This window comes from Beta vulgaris, chromosome 5 (assembly GCF_026745355.1).
Source record: "Beta vulgaris subsp. vulgaris cultivar EL10 chromosome 5, EL10.2, whole genome shotgun sequence".
In the NCBI taxonomy this organism is placed as follows: Eukaryota; Viridiplantae; Streptophyta; class Magnoliopsida; order Caryophyllales; family Amaranthaceae; genus Beta; species Beta vulgaris.
In genome coordinates, this window is record NC_079206.1 from 5,158,137 (window position 1) to 5,178,518 (window position 20,382).

Consider the following 20,382-nt stretch of genomic DNA (forward strand, 5'->3'; position numbering starts at 1 on the left):
CCAAACTCGCCCCGCCCATGATCACCTCTAACCATATTGAATTGAACTAATCTCGCCAACCAAACTAAGTGAAACAAAGAGCCTAAGAGGTAATCTTCCCAGTTCCCACGATCAAATTTCCTTTTAATAAAACAACAATAAAATTTGATAAAAACATAAAATAGATAAAATAACAAGTTTTACCATCCAGGTGTCAGTTGTCACCTGATATTGGAATCGCACCAGGTTACCTTGAAATCCCCATATTTTATCAATTTTACAAATAAATCTTAACCAATGAGATTGAACACTCCTTGAGTTGCACGATGCACACAAATATATTCTCTTTATTAGTATTATTATTATTTCTACATCTTTCCTTTAATAAAATTATTCTTTTTCGGTTTTTCCCGTTTCTTTCTCAGATTACCAAAAGAAGAAAGAGATGAGGTTTTGAGTCCTCAAGGTCCCTTCTTTTATTTTCTTATCAGAAGAGAGAGAAAATAAATTTTAAGACTTTGTAAAAGTGGTTGAACAAACAGGGAACAGTAGTGTCTTTGTTTCTCATTATTCTCCCCACAAACCCACCATTAACAAATTTCTTTCTTCCATTTTTTTTTTCTAGGGTTTCTCATTTTTCATACCTTAAAGATCTCATCTTTTTAGCTTTTTTTCATCTGGGTTATCTTTAATTTGCTCAATTTTATCATCTTATAAATCAAATTGTTTGATTTTTCATCTGGGTTTTTTTTTGTTATATATTTTTGGGTTTTTTGAAAAAAAAAAAAAATGGTGAGAGGAAAAACCCAAATGAAGAGAATTGAAAATGATTCAAGCAGACAAGTGACTTTCTCAAAAAGAAGAAATGGGTTGTTGAAGAAAGCTTTTGAGCTTTCAGTTCTTTGTGATGCTGAAGTTGCACTTATCATTTTTTCTCCTTCTGGAAAACTCTATGAATTCGCAAGCTCAAGGTAAGCAATTTTTACCTACTTTATCTTAGATTTTTAGCAAGAGTATTTCTTTTTTACTAATTCCTCCATTCTTTAAATAAATGAAACGATTCTTTCATTTTCTCTCATTTATGTAAAAGTTTTTCCTAAGAAGCGTTTCATTTATTTCAGAACGGAGAAAGTATGATTTTTTTTTACTTATAATACTTGGATTCTACATTATTTGTTTTGATATGAATGTGAAAATTTTATAAAAATAATGGGTGTGAATTTTTCTTGGAGTTTGCATTAATCTTTAAGCTTTAGACCTGCTGATTGGTTCATCTTTTCACAAAAAATTAGGAATCAGTTTAATAAGTTAATGAGTTCTATAATTCATGCAATACCCTATTCAGTTTTCACCTCCCCCAACCCCAAATTATTAATTTTTTTTTCTTGATTTTAGTTTAAATTATTTATTTATTGAAAGGATTTGAAGAATCTTTTGGTGAGATTGTGATGTTGGGAAGGTGGTCCATTCTAAGTATTAAGTTCATACAGTATTACCAGAGTTAGCTAGGAGTATAATTAAGAATGGTGTTTGCAGATATACTTGATACTAATATCAGGTAGTACTACTACTAGTCTAGTATAGGAGTATGTCATTGAGAAGATAGACATAATCTTTTTTCCCTTTTTTGGAAGGGTGGGGGTGTTTTTTTCCCAGGCTTTGCTGTTTTGTTTCAGTGCATCTGTGTCAGTAAATATTGTCTTCATAATTACTTTAATTTACTCTTTTGGCAATATCAGTTTATGCTTGCATTGAAAATTAGCATTAATTCATTAGCTCAAATTTCAAAGTCACACGACATTTACAATATAAATCAATACTAAACAAATACATATCATAATGAAATAAATACAATTCTAATATGATAAAACCATGATCGTTGAATAGATCTAACACTTCTGAAAACCATCGTATTTCACATCACTATCTGATGCAGCCTTATGCAAGGGGGTCTGTCAACCTTTTGTAGTTTTGAATTAGAACTTGGTTTCATTTCAAGTGATTGTAAACGAAGTCTTGACATATGTTGCAACTCCGCACAAATTTCGATCAACAAATCAACCTCTTGAATTACACAAAAACCCGAAAATAAAGTCTTCAAACTCTCACATGGAGAGAGATAAAACCCAATATATGGGTTGATATAACCCAATATATAAGTAGAAAAACTCTCCATTAGAGAAAGACTAAAGTTTATTAGAAACATAAATAATAAAAAAACTAGTAACAAAAGGAGAAAATGGGCTTACCACCGTCCAAAAGAATGGTAGTAGCCTGTAGGTTGAAAGTTAGGGTTTTGTGGGGGAGGAGAGAGAAGAGGGAAAAAAAGAAAGAGAGTTTTAGGAATGTTGTTTTATGCACAAGTAGTTTGTTGTATTTTTATCTATGTTACTCAGACACGGGTGTCCAAGTGTCCGACTCGGCTATTTTGTAGAAAAAAGTCAAGTTTTTAGTTTAAAATGAAGTATCCAAGTGTCCGATACGACACCCCGTTTTTTGAGGTCAATAAAGGTGCTGAAGTAACACTGATTTTTATCATATAGAATGAGTAAGAACTAAGATGTATTCATAAATTAGGACGGTCTTCCTTCAAGACTGGCTAACCAATCTCGAGTAATATAATAAGAAAATTTACCATGAACGAAAAGTTGGATCAATATCTTGATTGGTAGGCATAGTATGGCTTTGAGAAGCGATGTAGTCAGTGGTCCGATTCTCTTCTCTATAGACGTGTGAGGAGCTGGATGTGTGTATGTATTTGTATGTATATACTTACATACATACAAATGTTAACTTTAGGCAATGTACTTGTATATCACCTGTTTAAACATACCTTTCCCACTTTAGCTATCATTTTCTAACAAATGCTAAATTACATGAAAATGTAGTGTAGATTTCAAAGTTTAATTTTGGGATAATGAAAGAGATTTGTTTTCCAAACGAATATGTGTCTTTTAATACATGTCTTACTATTTTGGGATGTGATAGAACTAATTAAGATTACCTTCACACTAATTTATGTGAGATTATCTTCTATTTTTTTGTCAAAAGTGTTTGATATCATATGGAGATGTAGATTTCTCGGCTCTTAATTACTTCCAAAACACAAAATATGTTATTCCATTAGCAGAAAATTGAAGTGTATTTCTTTGGCATCTGCTTTGCTGCCGTGCATTATTGATGATTTCTTTATATGTATGAAATATATATTTATCTTTACATATATTGATTAATGTCTAAAAAAAGGTTTGCAAAATGTAATGTATTACAGCAATACTACCTGCACATATTCACTTATTGCAGCAGAAATTGTACACATGCTTTTTGTTAGTTGTATCAATTTCAACCAGTTTGACTATATATTGGCATGAGTGTGTGTTTGGTTGGGAGGAAAGTGGAAACTATTTTCTTCACTTTTCTCTGTTTGGTTTAGACCGGATGATAAAAATATGAATCGAACCTCATTTTTCAAGGGTGGAAATTTACCTTCTAGGTAAACGAAGCCCCCATTTTCTCTCATTCTATCAAACGATACACAACAAACAAAGTTAAATGAGTTTATAGAAAGCCACTTTCCATAGGAAATTTTTTTTGTCCAACCAAACATATATACATTAAGTTAACACTTGGACATATTTAAATGCAATGAAATTGGTGTCTTTTGCAATATATACTATCTTGCCAAGCACACACAAAGGTCATCTTAAGTTAGCCTTTAGCCCTATACTACGTTTTAATACTGTGTACAACATAAGTTTTAAACATGGAACTAGCAAGGTTATAATAAGTCAAGTTTAGCAAAAACCTAATTTTCTGTTATACTTACTTCTGACCTGCCAAGTGAATGGTTTACTAGCCATGGGAAAGATTGAGGAGCAATAAGCTTTGCGAGAAGAAAAGCTGTAGTTGGATAAAATTTTATTAACTATGAACATATATACAAGGCTCTAGGCCCTACACCAACTGAATTTACAAAGATGACCCCTAGACTCATGCGACAAGCAGTGTTACTCCAGCACCTTCATTTACCTCAAAAACGAGGTGTTGTGTCTTGTCGTGTCGTGTTCGACACGATACTTTACTTGGATACTTCATTTTAAACTAAAAACTTGACTTATTTCTACAAAACAGCCGAGTCCGACACTTGGATACCCGTATCCGAATAGACTCTCAATCCGTGTCTGAGTAACATAAGCGACAAGAGTTCCCTTAGTTTATATTTAGCCATCAAGCCTTGCTCTTGTTAGAACCCCTTCTCATATTATTGGATGTGAATTTATAGTGTTTGTTAGGGTGTACCTAGGCATTTGAGTATATACTTGCTTGCATCATTGGCTTATCTACAAGTTTTGTTAAGTTTTCTAGCTCTACAACTTATTTGTGGTGTATATATAAGAAGCCAACTTATGGGGGTTGTTTCAAAGTAAAAGTGACTATTTATCAAACCTTTCTCCACAAAAAGAGGCATATTGGCATTCTGATTATTGAATGGTGAATCATGGTAGAGAACATTGTATTTAACATTAATCTTGTTGAAGCTATATGTATATACCGCACAACACATTTGAGTGTTCAACATTCACTTTATAATGCACAAGCACTTCTCCTTTTATTGCCATATGGTTTTAAGCTAGAACCTTCTTTATCTTGTGAAGTGGACTCTCTCTCTTTGTGAGTTGTGATGGGTGTGGCATAAGACCCATATTTAACATGGTATCAGAGCCAAACCCACGGTTGGGACCATTAATAATTTACTCTGGGCCAATCGAAAAAGGTACTTCACATGTAAAGGGGAGTGTTGAAGCTATGATGTATAGCGCACAATACATGTGAATATCCCACATTCACTTTATAATGCAAAATGGTTACTTCTCTTATTATTATACTCCCTCCGTCCCAAAATATCGTTCCCATTTTCATTTTAGGTGTCCCAAAATATAGTTCTCATTTTCATATTTAGTTCCACATTTTTTCGTAATTTGTCTAGAAAAACCGTGTCCCATCATTTATTTGCTTCTTGAATTTTGTTTTTTCCTTTGTTTATTCAACTAAAATGTTACAATTAATGCTCTTTCACCAATTATTCTCCAGTCTCTCTCCTAAAATCATCTTTTCACATACAACATTTATTTAAATAAACAAAAAATCTTTACTATCTGTCTTAGATTCTACTTGCATAAATTAGCGTGAAAAAAAAATGAAAAATATATTTTGGAGTATGATTTTAAGATGGAACCTCTTTTGTCTTGTGAAATTGACTCTTTCTCCTTATGATTGGGTGCGGCCTTAACAAATCTTTTTGGGTGCATTTATATAGATGTGGGTGCATTTATATAGATGTTTAAGGTGTTTGTTTCTCCTAGTCTTTTCCTTTTGAGACATATATATCATTGTGTGTATCTATACAAATATATTAAAAGGCGTGCGAAAACAAGAAATTGTGCCACGTGGCGCTCTCCCTAGGGATTTTTAGTTCATGTAATCCATGTTCAATAAAAAAATTAAGAAATTACATAGCATAGGGTTTGATCCCAAGACCTCAAGTACATATACTAAAGTTTTAACCACTAGACTAATTTGTATTTAGTGTTATTATTATAAAATATTATATTAATAAATGAAACTGTTTTCTTACCCGTGGCATAGCCCGGGCCTAAAAACTAGTTTGTTGTTATTTCTAGTGTATGGGTTTCTTCTAGCTGTGAACACATATTAGGATGGGAAAATAGACATTCAAGAAGAATAATTTTCTGGATTTTAATAAGTTAATTAAATTCTTCGAGTATTACAAGGAAAATGTTAGAGTAATTGCTACTTGTTCAAAAGTTCTCTTACCGGACAACATCGTTATCAATTGTAACACACAAGTACAAGACTATATCTCTGTTGTTCTCAATGTATTAAAAAAATTGACTAAACGAGAAAATATCTGAGCTTCATCATCTCCTTTGGTTATGGAAAACGAATAAGAGATGAAACCTTCTCTTATTTGATGCTTAGAATCCTAATTATTTTATGTTCACTTTTAACTGCTTTAATTAGGTTCATACGAGAGGTTGACATTAATTATTCTCCACTATAAGTCTATAATAGGATTTATTCCTTTGATAACTACTACTAGTTTTGGTTGGAATCAATAAGAAAAAATAGAGGAAGTATACTTTTTTTAGTAAACGTATATACTTTTTAAGTATGAAAAATGAATAACATAATATAGACACTTTAGTTGACTCGTCAAGAATATAGAAGTGAATAAACTTTCTGTTGAGTTCAATTCTTATGTGAACTAAACAATCATGTAGATAAGTAGTTATAAACTACTTCCTCCGTTTCCTAAAGATCTTCCTTGTTACTGTTTCTATAGATATCAAGGAGAACCCATTTGTATGGGGGTGTGGGGTGAGTAAAATAGGAGAGAGAAAGAAGTTAAAATAAATAAACAAATAAAAATGGGTTAAAGTAGGAGATAGGGATTTTCATGTCATATTCATATTATCTAATACTCCATCTGTTTCATTTTAATTGTTACACTTTGACGTTTTACACTATTCACGAATTGCACTTTGACACTCGTTTGTGATTTATACGTGAATAAAAACATAGTCATGTAGGATCTTGTTAGATTCGTTTTAGTAGGTATTTTATTAATATGTACTTTTTATAATTTATACAAATAGAAAACTATAGATATATGTCCTCAAAGTTTTGCATTGGCATGCGTGAAAAGTGTAGGTGTGTAGATTAAAATGAAACGAAGGGAGTATTATCTATTAGACTATTACTAATTGATCAATTGCTTATTAAGGCTTTTGGATGATCGCTTCATTGAAACTTAATTAATTTGAAATTTATTGATAGATCATGTGCTAAGTACTCAAAGTACTAAAACTTTAAAATTTCATAAACAACTTTCTTTTCTCAAAATTAAGTACAACTATTATGCCCCTTTGGGAAAAAAAAACATATACTGCATGTTTGTATTAATAGCTAATACTTTATCCGTTTAGAAATAATTACACCATGTCATGTTTCACGTTTGTCGATATATGTTTTCAACCATTCATATATTTGATTATCAATAAGTAAAGATTATTAAAAGTTGATATTAAGAAAATATATGTTGAGACGCATCTAACAGGATCCCACATGAAGATATTTTTCCTACAATATAAATCACCAAAGACAATCAAAGTGTAACATGTGAATAGTAAATATTATGCAAACGGCGCGACTATTTCTAAAGTGAGCAAGTACTTAGTATCCCTAGTCTTGGAGTCCAAGTTACAATAGGTTGTATTAGAGCTCATCGTGAAACCTAATTTGTCAGTTAGGAAGAAGTCTTGTTAGCGGCGTTCCAAGGTCTTAGAACTGGGGAGGATGAGTATGTCATTTACTGCACATAGGTATATATTTGGCAAATCATTAATGGTCTTGAAGCAAATCTATACTAATATATTAAAAGCGTGCGCAAACGAGGAACGGTGCCACGTGACGCTCTCCCTAGGGAGTTTTAGTTCATGTAATCCATGTATAATAAAAAAATTTAGAAATTGCATAGTATATGTTCTGATCCCATAACCTCAAGTTCATGTACTAAAGTTTTAACCACTAGACTAAATTGTATTTAGTGTTATCATATCAAAATACAATATTAATAAATGAAAAATTTTCTTATCCGAGGCATAGCCCGGGCCTAATAACTAGTAGAAACTTGAGATAATGGCATTTTTGATGTCTTAATTACGTAACCTAGAGTCCTAGACTCAAATAAGGTCAACAATGGAAGTACTATTAATAACGATTTGAGATGATTGTGATTTAAATGAAACTAGTTAATAGCTCGAGTGATTACTTTACATAGTTCTGATTTATAAGATATTATGATTTGTTATTTATATCTATTTGTATATCGAAGTCTAATCTTAATGTGAAGGTCCATATTTGACTTTATTTCATTTTATAATCTAAGAGATTGTGATGAACTAATTGATTAAGTTTATTTACAGTAAATGAGTATCAAATTGATGTTGGCTCATTGGCCAAAATGATATTTTTTTATTTACAGGGGAAGGTAGAAATTATATCTTTTTAATATTAGTTGTGAGTTATTAAAGAAAATCTTTTTGGTTTTTTTTATTTAAATCTAATTAATATGGAGATGACGTGATGGTAGGACCCTTGCACGAGTGTGGAATGTCACGTAATGGATATGCTCTATTGATGGCATAACTTTTTCTTTTAGGGACTTCTCAGACAATTTAAATTAGGGGCCCTATGACATGCATTAAATTCAGGTCTTATAGAGATATAAAATGGATCTCTAATCCAGTATTATTAATAACTAATTTAATTTTTTTATAAAAAATGGTTGATAAATGAATTAGCTTTCTTAAATACTTCAATGTTATTTTCATTTTCAGCAAGGAGACAACTTAGATTTAAAAGAATATATAGTAAAGATATACCAAGGATAAAACTAAAATAAGTTATGAAATATGAAGAAAAAAACGTATATAGATTAGCGGCAAAAAATTTGGATTAACAAATTTATATATTTTCCTTCTAAACTCAAAGAACCTAAAAATTAAGAAAAAAAATATAGGTGGGGCCCCTTAAAATTGGGGATCCTGAGTGGTTGCTCACTCTGCTCATGTGTCTAAGACCCCTAGAAATAATCTTTGTAAGAACATGTATAATGGTAATGACTTTCCAATAAACTCTCCACTATTCTCTATATTGAAGCTATTTTCAAAACCTATTTCTAAAAATTCATAGCAATAATAAAGCTCTTTAAAGAGCTCTCTGTTCATTTTTCACTATATAATATTCCTCATGTCAATTAACGAAACTCATTCCTTGTGCCATGTGTCATAATTGATTGGTTGGGGGGGGGGGCAATAGAGAGCCATTTTCCATTTTCCCCAAATTATATCTTCTCCAATAGACAATTTTTAAAGTGTCTATACGGAGATATATACTAGATACACACCCAAGAGTCTCGTTGTTGGGTAAGAAATAACTATTCGTTTTGTCTCTCCTTAGGGAGCTAGTTGGAGAGCCCTTCCAAGAATCCCATTATATATGCTCTAATGGTTCTCTAGTCTCTAATAAACTCTATACTATTCTCTCTCTTCAAGTTACTCCAAAAACTATATCTAAACACAACTAGCAACAATAAAACTATTTAAAGAGCTCTCCCTTTTGTATTTTCACTATGTAATGGTTTCCATGTTGATTAATAAAACTCATTCATTTGTGCCATGTGTCGCCAATTGATTGGTTAAGGCAATGGAGAGTCATATCCCATTTCTCCCAAATGGTATCTCCTTCAAAAAATACTTTTAAAAGCGTCTTCATGGAAATACTCAAATACACTCAAGATATACTCAAAAGCTCTATTGTTGGATGATAAGAATTAGCTCTCCATATTTTCTTTTTTCGGAGAGCTAGTTGGAGAGCACTTTCAAGATTCCCATTTACATGCTTAACAAAAAAGAAAGATTTTATAAGCTAATAAATGACAATTACAATAATAATCTTTACTAATTTGCAAATCAATGATTAAATACAAGTATACAACCCATGCTTTGCATTTACTCTATCTCAAATTAGTTCTCCTAATAATGGAAACCATTTTCATGAAAAGATCAAGATTGTATTCCACATTTCCATTATTATTCCTTAATTTCCTCTTTTTACTCTCTCCTTTCCCATCCTTCCTCTTTCATCCATTTTCATTTTTTCTTTATTTCTTACAAATTTTATAGGGAAAATAAATAAATTATATAAGCAATAAAAACAAGAGCACAAACACAAGATGTTAAAGTGTAGTTTGATAACACACTTCTATAGAAGAAAAAATTTGAATCATAAGAGTAATTTTCTCACAAGCAAGCTCTCAAGATAACCACTCTTAGCAATCTCGTTGTTAATTTAGATTTTCTACTTAAGTTTTCTCTAAACCTTCCCCTAAATAAAAAAAGTCCTTCTAATGGTCTCTAATATCCCATATATGCCACCTAACATATTTTAATGATTACTCTAATCCTTTAGGGTATTCCTTAGCTTAATTCTAATAAGGAAATTTAACTACTCACAAAATCCCTATGGCCTATACCCTGTTGTCGTCTAAAGGACATATCTCGAAAATATTCCGCCATAGTTAGAGTAGTCAACCCAACTCTAATACGTTCCCCTGGCGCATGTGCTTGCTCAGGTAGATCCACCATCCAAAAAAAATTAGGAACTTCACTACCTATTTTTTCTTCCAAAATGTTTTTGATTGCGCATTTGATCAATTCTTGCTCCTCCAAAAACATCTCCTCATCACCATACTAATCTTCATCCATCATGAATGTCATCTACCTTTTCAAAGCTTCGTTGTATCACACATAATGTCTTTTCATTTTTTTCATGATCACCATGCTTTCATTAGCTATCTTCAAAACTCAATCTTGAGCTTTAAAGGAATAACCTTTACTCTCTAATCTTCCAAGTGAGATATCGCTCTCCATGCTTGGCACATACCTCACATTACCAATGCCTTCAACTTATCATCATTGTGTACTCCCCTTGACAAGCACCTTCATCTTCTACCATAAGAATTTGATCATCCTTATCATACATAATTCACAACCACCTCCCTTTTTCCTTGGCATCATTCTTCACCCTTCTTGAGACATCTTCAATCTCTTGATGTCTTCTATCCTTTGCTTGCACACATCTTTGATGTGACCCTTCTTTTTATACTGGTCTTGGTAACATTTTTTGTAACTATTGCTGAGCTTAAATTGTGATATAACCCTCACATATTGTTCATCAAATTTACTCTCTTGAATTCTTCCATGATGTGAAAAATTTCCCATAATTCTATCTTCAATTAAATTATTCTCTTCTCTACTAGTCTTGGTCATCATATCATCATTCCTTCTCAATATTGCCAAAGCTTGACCAAAAGTAACCTCATTCTCCCAACAAATACAGAATTCATGACTTGGCCTACATAATTTTGAAATGTTAATAATAACAAAGCTTGCACATGGTTAATGATCTTCTCATTAGCATTCTATAACTATTATTCAAATGTGTTGCAACATCCTAAAAATTTATATTGCCTTATAGAGGGTGAAAAAAATAAGATCTCAATCCTTAATTTACAACTCCCATCTCAAACACTATACTTATTAGTTAAGGATTTAGAAGAATAAACTATCTCCAATTTCTCTAATAACTCTTGAAGATCTACTAGCTTCAAATAATTACACTTAATATTAGGAGCAACTACAAGCCGAATAGTACCTATTGCTTTCTTCTTTATTGATCTCCACTTTGGATCATTCATCTCACATGACTTCTTCTAAAGGATCGCATCATCAAATCCTTGTTCCACCAACAAATATTCCGTCGAACTTGAACTGTATAGTTCACATTTCCATCAAATTGTGAAATTGAGAGCTTGAAATATTACCCAAGTTCATGTCTTTCCTTGAGTCCTAACCCCAAAGATCACAACTTTGGCTCCAGATACACCCATAAGGCAAATATTCAACTTGTAGCTCTGATACCAATTTAATCGGAACCTTAGAAGGAGCAAATCAAATAAACAACAATAAATTAGAGTGAAAACACAAGATTTTATTAGGTAAAATTTGACTACCTAGCTACTTTTACAAACAAAAGCATGAAGTAGAAGAGTAATTCCATCATAAACTAATGCTAAATTTAGTCAAATGTTAAATGGGCCTAGGTTGCACCCGTTAATAGAGATGAGTTTGGACAATTTATAAGTTCAAGGAGGTTCCATCTTAAAATCAATTGGAAATAGGAGCAAGTCATCAGGCTTATTAATTGTTTATTCCACTCCCCATTTTCAATGTGGGATAACACTTTATACTCATATGTAGGTTGTTAGAAGGATCTCAACAACAAATGCACAAGATTATCACTCTTAGCAAGTTCTTTACTACTCGTAGTGATTTGTGTCCCTACTTACAATCTTTCTCAAAACCTTCGCTTAAACCAGTAACATAGTATCTTTTAAAAAGCTCTCTACATAGAAATCTACAATCAACTATAAACATAAAAAAATCTTGAAAATTTATCAATAATATCTCATACATGCCACCTAATAACATATTCCAAAGATTCCTCTAATCATTTAGGATATATACTAAACTTATAACTTCAATATTTTTGTGGTGTGACCTATATATCTATCCGCTAAGATTGTATAAAATTTCTCCCCTTAGAAATTCTCTTCCAACAACTTCTAGTTGCACCATTGCGATGTTGCTCCTACACAATAATGTCTTAAGTTTTCTTGTGAAGAACCAAACAAACGAGTTACAATTGTGTTTCCCATGAAAATTTTCTTTTCGATTTAAAATAATATTTTTCATCCAATGGAATATAACCTAAATGATTGAATTAATCCTGTAAGATTTCAAAATGGGATCTTATATACGAACTCTTCGTGTTTTGAAATACTAGACCACCCAAAAAAGTTTTTGATTGGTTGTAATTCCTTCCCTAAAACTAGCTAGAGGTGAGATCTAGATGGTGGTTTGCATTCAAAAGTTTAAGGGTGTGTTTGGTTGGGAGGGAAGTTTCTTTTAGGAAAACTATTTTCCTCACTTTTCTCTGTTTCTACGTTTGGGTCGGATTGAGGAAGGGAAATATGGGCTGAACTTTATTTTTCAATGGTGAAAAATTACTTTCTCTAGGGAGGCAAGGGAAGTCACACTTTCTCCCGCTTTATCAAACTATCACAACACAAACAAATTAAAGGAAAATGGGTTCAAAGGAAATGACTTTCCTTGCAATCAAACAAAGAAAAATCAATTTAAAATTGAGTTTTCTACTTGAAAATGGTTTACATGGAAAATCACTTTTCATTATTTTTCGTCCAATTAAACACACCCTAAGTGGTGGTGGCTAGGGAAATGAGAGAGGGGAAGACAAGGAGGAATTAAGAGATTCGTAAACCAAACACCCAAAATGCAATTGTTTACTTCCCCACTCCCAACCAAAGAAGATCAAAGGAGAGTTTTCTTTTCCTTTTACTTTTTTTTTTGGTTACATGAAAGAAAAACTAGGCTTGGTTCCTAATATAGGACTAGCCTACAGCATCCTTTTCGGATGATGGAAGAAAAAACCAAATCAGAAGAAGAAAACCAATACAATAAAGACGAAGCTTCATGACCCCTATGAGCCATGAAATCCGCCGCTTGATTCGCTTCCCTAAAAAATTGTGGTTGAACAAGACCTTAGGAACACTCTTCAAGTCTTCAACCGAATCAGAGATCAAAATAGAAATTTCCCACGTAACCTTCCAATTCTTAGTTCATTTAATTTCCTTGTATCTGTACATGTATCGAGATGATAAAAAGTTGCTCCTCCATTAGATGGGCTAATTGATCTCAAATCCAATCTGCAGTGAGTCAAATGTATGTTTGGTCATATTATTATGATTCAACAAAATAGAATGGCCATTAGTAACTTTTTTTCATGGCTTTGTTGTCATGTTGCAGTACGACTAAGACAATTGATCGGTACCAAAAGCATATGAAGGATCTGCGTGGAGTGAAAAGTAAAGTGTTGGATCAAAAAAATTTGCTGGTAAATTTCTATTCATTGTTTATATAAAAAGGTAGAATATAATTATATTATATACTTTTCGATTCATAAGCAAGTCTGAATTATATTCTTCATATATTTCACTGGAATTTAAATTCTTTTTTTTATGAATAAGCAGACCAACATGTCAATCCTTTTCAAGATAATTAATTAGGTAATTAGGTGTCGATGTCATCTAACTTAGTTTGTTAAACCTCGAGGTAGTTTTTAAGACTTCAATGGAAAAAAGAGACCGTAACTTAGTTTGAAACAAGATATGTCATCTAACTTGGTTGCTAACATTGGATAGTTTTTATGACTTAAAAAGGAAAAAAGAGAATGTAAGTAGTAGCGTGCAAATTGAAGGTACAGTAAGCATAAGCATTGTTATGCATATAAACTAATCGTATATAAATCTAATTGGTACCAGATTTGGTCTTAATATTGTATTAATGAAGTGCAAGAAAAGCAACAATCTCATGTTGTTTATGTTGAATATTGTTGTTGTCTCATGTTGCTCCTGCTAGCTTAGGAAGACTCAGATGCACCTTTTCTTTATTTTCTTACTTTGTAAATAACACTTGCAATTTTAAGCATGGTAAATTGGGACTAGGGTTTTAAAGTATTGATCATGAGTCGGGTTGGACCATATATCATCGGTCAAGTTAGGTTATGTAAGCGACATACCAATAAAATAGCTTGACCATTTCAAAATAGGTTGTAAGTTTCATCAATCGGGTCCATATCTTCTGTGATATTACTTACTATCTCAATATAATTACTATTCACTATAATTTTACAAATCATCGAAAAAATAAATGTTATTATGTAAAATAAAATTGGATTCGTGCTAGTTTATATTGAAATTATCAACTTTGCGTAGTTATTGTAAATAGATCGTAAAAATATTAATAGTCAAAATGAAACAACGACGAACATGATATGAGGGAGTGCTAGATACTAGATGCAGGGGCGGATTCAGGATTCTGGACCAGGAGTAGCGCAACTTTACATTACTAGAAACTCAAAAAAAAAAAGTTCGTAATTACTAAATTCAAATGTTACAAAATCCTAAATGTTACAAATCAATCATATATCACTACCAAATTTCCACAAATTCAACCCAATTAACAATCATACTTCACAACAATCAATCAAATTTCCACAAATTCAACCCAATTAACAATCATACATTCATACTTCACAACAATCAATCAAATTTCTACAAATTCAACCCAATTAACAATCATACATTCATACTTCACAACAATCAATCAAATTTCCACAAATTCAGCCCAACTAACAATGAAAAAAACGACAACAACCAATCAAAATTTAACCTCAATCAAAATTTCAACCCAATACCCAATAACAAATAACAATCATACTTCAGTATTTCACAACAATGAACAATCAAATTCCACAGACCACAAATTCAGCCTAACTCTTAACAAACAATAAAAAATCTGCCAACTAGTAATTCCACATAACACATACACATTTAACTCTTAACTAACAATGAAAAATCTGCCAAATAACAATCTTAGAGGAAAGCAAAAGAAAGTTACCTGAACGGAAGTACGGAAGACGGAATGTCTGTAGCCCTGAACGCCGGAACTCGAAAGGCCGAACCGCCGCTGTGTCGCCACTTGCTGTCTCGCCGACCAATTTACACGAAAACTGCGTCTGCCATTAGAGTCTAGAGAGCCGAGAAGAAAGAAAAATAAGGTTAAGAGAAGACTCAAATTTAGGGCTAGATCTAGATTACAATTCGCGGAAAAGTAAACTTACCATTTTCTCGGACCTCGGTTTCTCCGACGCGAAGACGATCGAAACTGAAGAGTTGAGAAAAAACACTCCGGCGAGACTCGATTTTCCGACGACTTGAGAGTTTGAGACTTGAGAGAGAGAGAGAGAGAGAGGGGACTTGAGACTTGAGAGAGCGAAATTCCCAAATGAAACACGCTGCTGAATTTTTTTGCGATTTTTGGCGATTTTTTGAATTTTTTTTTTTTTTTTAAAAGCAGGGGTAGCACGTGCTACCCCTTGTTACCACGTGGCTCCGCCATGAGTATCTCAAGCAGTTAAAGAAAGTATTATACTACAGGTGAGAACTTTTGGAAGAGTGGAAAGGCCAATCAACTGCAAGTGAATCTGTATGGTGTATCCAAGACCTTGATATATATATTCAGAACTCCACAACAAAATATACTTCCTCCGTTTTGTTTTTAATGCAATAAAGAGGTATTATTTGTGAGATATAAAATATTCATTTGTTGCATTTAAAACGAAACCGAGGAAGTATGAATTTATAAGAATTTCCCGGAATCATTGAGTGGAGTTTCTATATGTCCCTGAATATCTCAATCTGTGTAACTGCATGCATTAGCACTTTAGCAGCATTTGTCAACTTACAGAATCCGTATTTTTCATGCAGCAATTCAAGGATGATACTATTGAGCTTGAGAAGAAGTTAAAAAGTCTCGAACTTTCTAAACGGTTAGGCAATTCAATCAACTAATTGAATCATGCATGTTCTAGCTAGCTAGCTAACTCTTCTACAACTTATGCATGTTTTTATGGGTTTCTAGGAAATTACTTGGAGATGGTCTAGAGGCATGTTCCATTGATGAGCTTCAAGAATTAGAAAAACAATTAGATAAAAGTCTTTCCAGTATCCGAGCAAGAAAGGTACATAATCTTATCTGAATTTATTGGCGCTTATCTAAATTAAAATAAACTTGTTTAGAACTTACCTGTTGTTATTTATGCGAACTTATTTGTCTTAAAGCTTATTTTTTAAGGTGAACAGAATAAATGCTACATGCATATCTGATCTGGTTTAACCAATTTACTACTGTTTTCTCCCAGAATGCATTGTACAAAGAGCAGATTAATAAGTTGTATGAAGAGGTAAGATAAATTCACAAGTTTTACTGCACAAGTTGATTGTTTTTAGGTTATTGAACGAGCTCAGATTAATGACATACGTCATTTACCTTCTTTTATAGTTGCATGTTTTCAAAGACTTCATTTGTTGTAGTACTTATTTTAAATATTAGACGTTTGCTTATTTTTTCCGTTATATATTTTGGATCCGTAGGAGAAGCACTTAATCAAAGAAAATGTCCGGTTGAAAGATAAGGTAAGTAGTTTCATATCATACGTTGCCTAATTGTTTTTTTTTCTTATAGGCTCCGTTTCGTAGGGCGTAAAACGTTTTCCCGGAAAACTGTTTTCCTCTATTTTCAGTTTTACATTGTTTGGTTAGCAAAAGAGTGTAAAACCATTTTCCCTTGGGTTAAATTTACTCTCCCAATGATGGAAAACCATTTTCCTTTCAAAATGAAGGGAAAACTATTTTCCTTATCTCTCTTGTACACTCTTCTCACTACCTCCTTACTTTCCCTTTCATTTTCCTTTGACTTCATCATTTTTATTACATCGAACCAAACAACGGAAAACTAATTTTGGAATTGTGTTTTCCATTGTAAATTATTTTCCATGAAAATCATTTTACACTGAAAATGTTTTACGCCCTACCAAACGGAGTCATAGTGTAAGTATTCCTGGATTGTTGCATGTCCTACATTTGGCGAGTAACGGACAACCGTTATGATCATTTTATTCGCAATATTGATTTGATGCGGAAGTATGCTTTTGATAGAAGACAAAACATGTGATTTTGTGTTGAATTGGAGTACATGGCAACTACTTTAGTTGGTAAAATCTTATGAGATGAAGTCCATAAGGCTTGAAATTGAATCTCGTTCATATTTTTGTGGTTATATACGCACTCAAAAGAAGTGAATCTATATATTAAACTAAATGATGGTAGATGAGAATGCCTTTTAATAATAATAGGTTATATGTAATTAGAGGTCATTCTATATAATTGATTTATAATAAATATGAGTATCTTTCGATATTTCTGCTTCTATTTCCCCATGCCACAAGTAGTAGTCTTTATCAGAAAATTTCGTAAAAATTATATGAGGAAGCATATACCAAGTAGTACTTGATATAGTGAAAGAAATAATCTAACAATCTTAAGATTGTGAGATAAAGCCCTAGTAATGGTACTAGGAATTCCCCTTACTTTACCCCCTACTTTTATTTTAAAGGGGCCTTGCCTGATAAGCTGAATTGGGTCGACCTATGAAAGGTTTTGGTTTCCTAGGGATTAGGGCACTTCTTTTTACCATATATATAAATAAAAAAAAAGAGGGAGCGTAAGTGGACTAGTACATTAGGATGATCAAGTTTAGTATAAATCATACCTAAAGATAGTATAGAAATTAAGGTTTTGTTCACTTATGTTAAACACACGTTTTTTCATGAGCTATTGTAGTATTGTATCAATGTATCTCATGATGTTGCCCTATAATTACAACATGTACTTGATTCTCTTTCCAAAAGTATACAATAAGATGTGGTTCATCTCATAATATAGGGGAATATAATGATGATGCTCTTTTATTCGATCAACTTTGATATGTATTTGTTAGTTTCGATTTCTATAATGTATGATTTTGTATTATAATTTAATTTTATTTAAAATGTTGCGCATTTAACTTAGAAAAAAACTTGTGTTGTAAATAAAGTATCCATCATAACACATATCTGGATACATACTCTGTGCATGAATGTTTTATACCCTACAAATAATAGCGAAATTCTAATGGGTGATTGCTAAATCCAACTTCTCAGGTTCTCAATTCTTCACCAGATCTGCTACGTCGCCAACAACGAGCAGATGATCAGGAGATCAGCATGCAAGATGTAGAAACTGAACTATTTATAGGACCACCAGAAAGCAGAAACAACACTAGATACCTGCCATAGAATTTAACTTGAAACAATTACAAAAGCATTGACTAGCTCTTTATCTATCAATTTACGTTTCATGCACTTTACATCTCCAAGTTTGTGAAGCTAGTTTGTCAACCTTTACATTTGCAAACTACTTCTGAATTGTGGTTTGACTGATAAATAATGAGAAGTGTATTACAGAGAGAATGAAATGACCATGTTGACTTGTCTCTTATGAAATTGAGTACAAAAACTTTAACTTCCTGTGGCCGTGAGTAGTAACTGTTTGATTTTTTGTTAGGCATGCAAATTCGCCTGCGGGGTAGACAGGTAAACATGTGTTCGCACAGCAGTCAACACGATTCGATGTACCCCGTCCGTCTTTTTTTATTTGCTACATTTTGCCATTTAGGGGTGTTTCAATTTATTTGCTACATTTGCAAATATTTCCATATATAGTACATAGGTCCCACACTTTATTTACAAATTTGCCATCACTCCCTTCTTGATTTTGTAAATGTTTCCATATATAATACATAGGTCCCACAATTTACCTATTTGCTTTTTTGTTAATTCCATTTATGTCAATGGTCCCCACTCCCTCATTGGTCTTTGTGAAAAAGTGCTTGTAGCAAATAAAAAAAGACGGAGGGAGTAGTGAATTTGTTTGGAGTCACCAACAAGTTTATAAATCTAAGGATAATTTATCAAAAACAGATCTTTTATATTATACTTTTTGTGAGATAATATATCACCTTAAAACTTATGTATTTTGTGAGATACAACCTTATTTTGTTTTCAGGCGTTGACCCACTACTTTCTAAGTTCTTATATACCACTTTTTTTTTATTGATGTTGCACGAGTGTCGGGTTTTCCCTTTTTCGATGCTTGCCTCTCCATTTCCTCCTCAAAGAGAGTACAAACTCTGTGCACGTATAGAGCATATGGGGAATTTAAGTGTTCAATATTGCAAACTATTGGGTCAACCGGTCAATGTCTAGGAAAACAAGGTAAGGTTATTTCTTAATTTTTAAGGTATTAGTTAAATTACGAGAAAAATTACAAAAGATTGTTTTTCGCAAAAAGTGGTATATAAAAGGTCTATAAAGACAAATATCATTATATCAAATGAAAATTGACTATTTCATATGATACATAGTGCAAAATAAATTATTGTGAACTGGGTCCATTCAAGTTTTTTTGAAAATCAAACACATTCAAATATTGAGAATCAAAGGAAATATATCTATACAAAGGAAACCGTATTGCGAATTGGCTCGCCAACGTTGGAGTGGCTCAAACTCTGGAGATTTCGATCTTGGAGGATATTCCTATAGCTCTTAGTAGATTGTTAGATGGAGATGCTCGAGGCATGCATGGCTTTCCCTCGATGAATTCCTCCTTAGCTGTAGTTGGTTGTTTTTGTTTCTGGTTATTCATGTTTATTTTCTCTTTGTTTAGGATGTATTTCTTTCATTTGCATTAAAAAAAACTGACTAATGTTCCCCAAAGAAATTAAGCATAAATTCATGCGATCAAAGAGGGTTTTCGATCAATGAGAATAACAAACGAGTGGAATAACTATATTTTGATTTTAGATTGTAAAAGAGCAATTGAAAAAACTAATATATCCATGTATCTATACTAATATATTAAAAAACTTAAACAAGTCTACACGCTACATAATACTATTTCTTTAGTTGTTTTTATTCTAAGTAATCAGACATCAGCATACATGAAAAAAAATAGAAACTTGTTTTTTTAAAACAAATATAACCACGTGACACCTCGGGTTAAATTCTAACCAATAAACTATGCAACATTAAATATTATTTTTTAATATGAAAATATTAATAACCCTCGGCATCTCTCGAACCTAATAACTAGATTATCTTTATTATATAAGTGAAGGAAGAGTAAGATGGTGTCCCCTTACAAAATATCAGATATACCCTTAATGAATTCAAATTGCCATA

At 32.3% G+C, this 20,382-nt stretch overlaps 1 protein-coding gene across 3 annotated transcripts; it reads left to right on the top strand.

Annotated features, from left to right (window-relative positions):
- Positions 1-285: 285 nt before the first annotated feature.
- LOC104892365 (agamous-like MADS-box protein AGL19) lies at positions 286-18,645 on the top strand. 3 transcript variants are annotated; one of them, XM_010678279.4, is made up of 7 exons: positions 297-950; positions 13,509-13,596; positions 16,031-16,092; positions 16,185-16,284; positions 16,465-16,506; positions 16,697-16,738; positions 18,304-18,645. In XM_010678279.4, the coding sequence occupies exons 1-7, from the start codon at positions 769-771 to the stop codon at positions 18,436-18,438; spliced, it is 651 nt and encodes a 216-aa protein (XP_010676581.1). In that variant the 5' UTR covers positions 297-768; the 3' UTR covers positions 18,439-18,645. The 3 variants fall into 3 exon arrangements, with proteins under 3 accessions (XP_057250887.1, XP_048501082.1, XP_010676581.1); XM_048645125.2 differs by lacking the exon at positions 16,465-16,506 and having other exon boundaries at positions 289-950; XM_057394904.1 differs by lacking the exons at positions 16,465-16,506; positions 16,697-16,738 and having other exon boundaries at positions 286-950.
- Positions 18,646-20,382: the final 1,737 nt, after the last annotated feature.

Bases quoted from the DNA above. Each gene is read 5' to 3' on its own strand.
- LOC104892365 (XM_010678279.4), top strand. From the start codon at position 769: ATGGTGAGAGGAAAAACCCAAATGAAGAGAATTGAAAATGATTCAAGC. The intron at 13,597-16,030 runs GTAAATTTCTAT...TTTTTCATGCAG, and splicing joins TGGATCAAAAAAATTTGCTG to CAATTCAAGGATGATACTAT. The intron at 16,507-16,696 runs GTAAGATAAATT...TTGGATCCGTAG, and splicing joins TTAATAAGTTGTATGAAGAG to GAGAAGCACTTAATCAAAGA.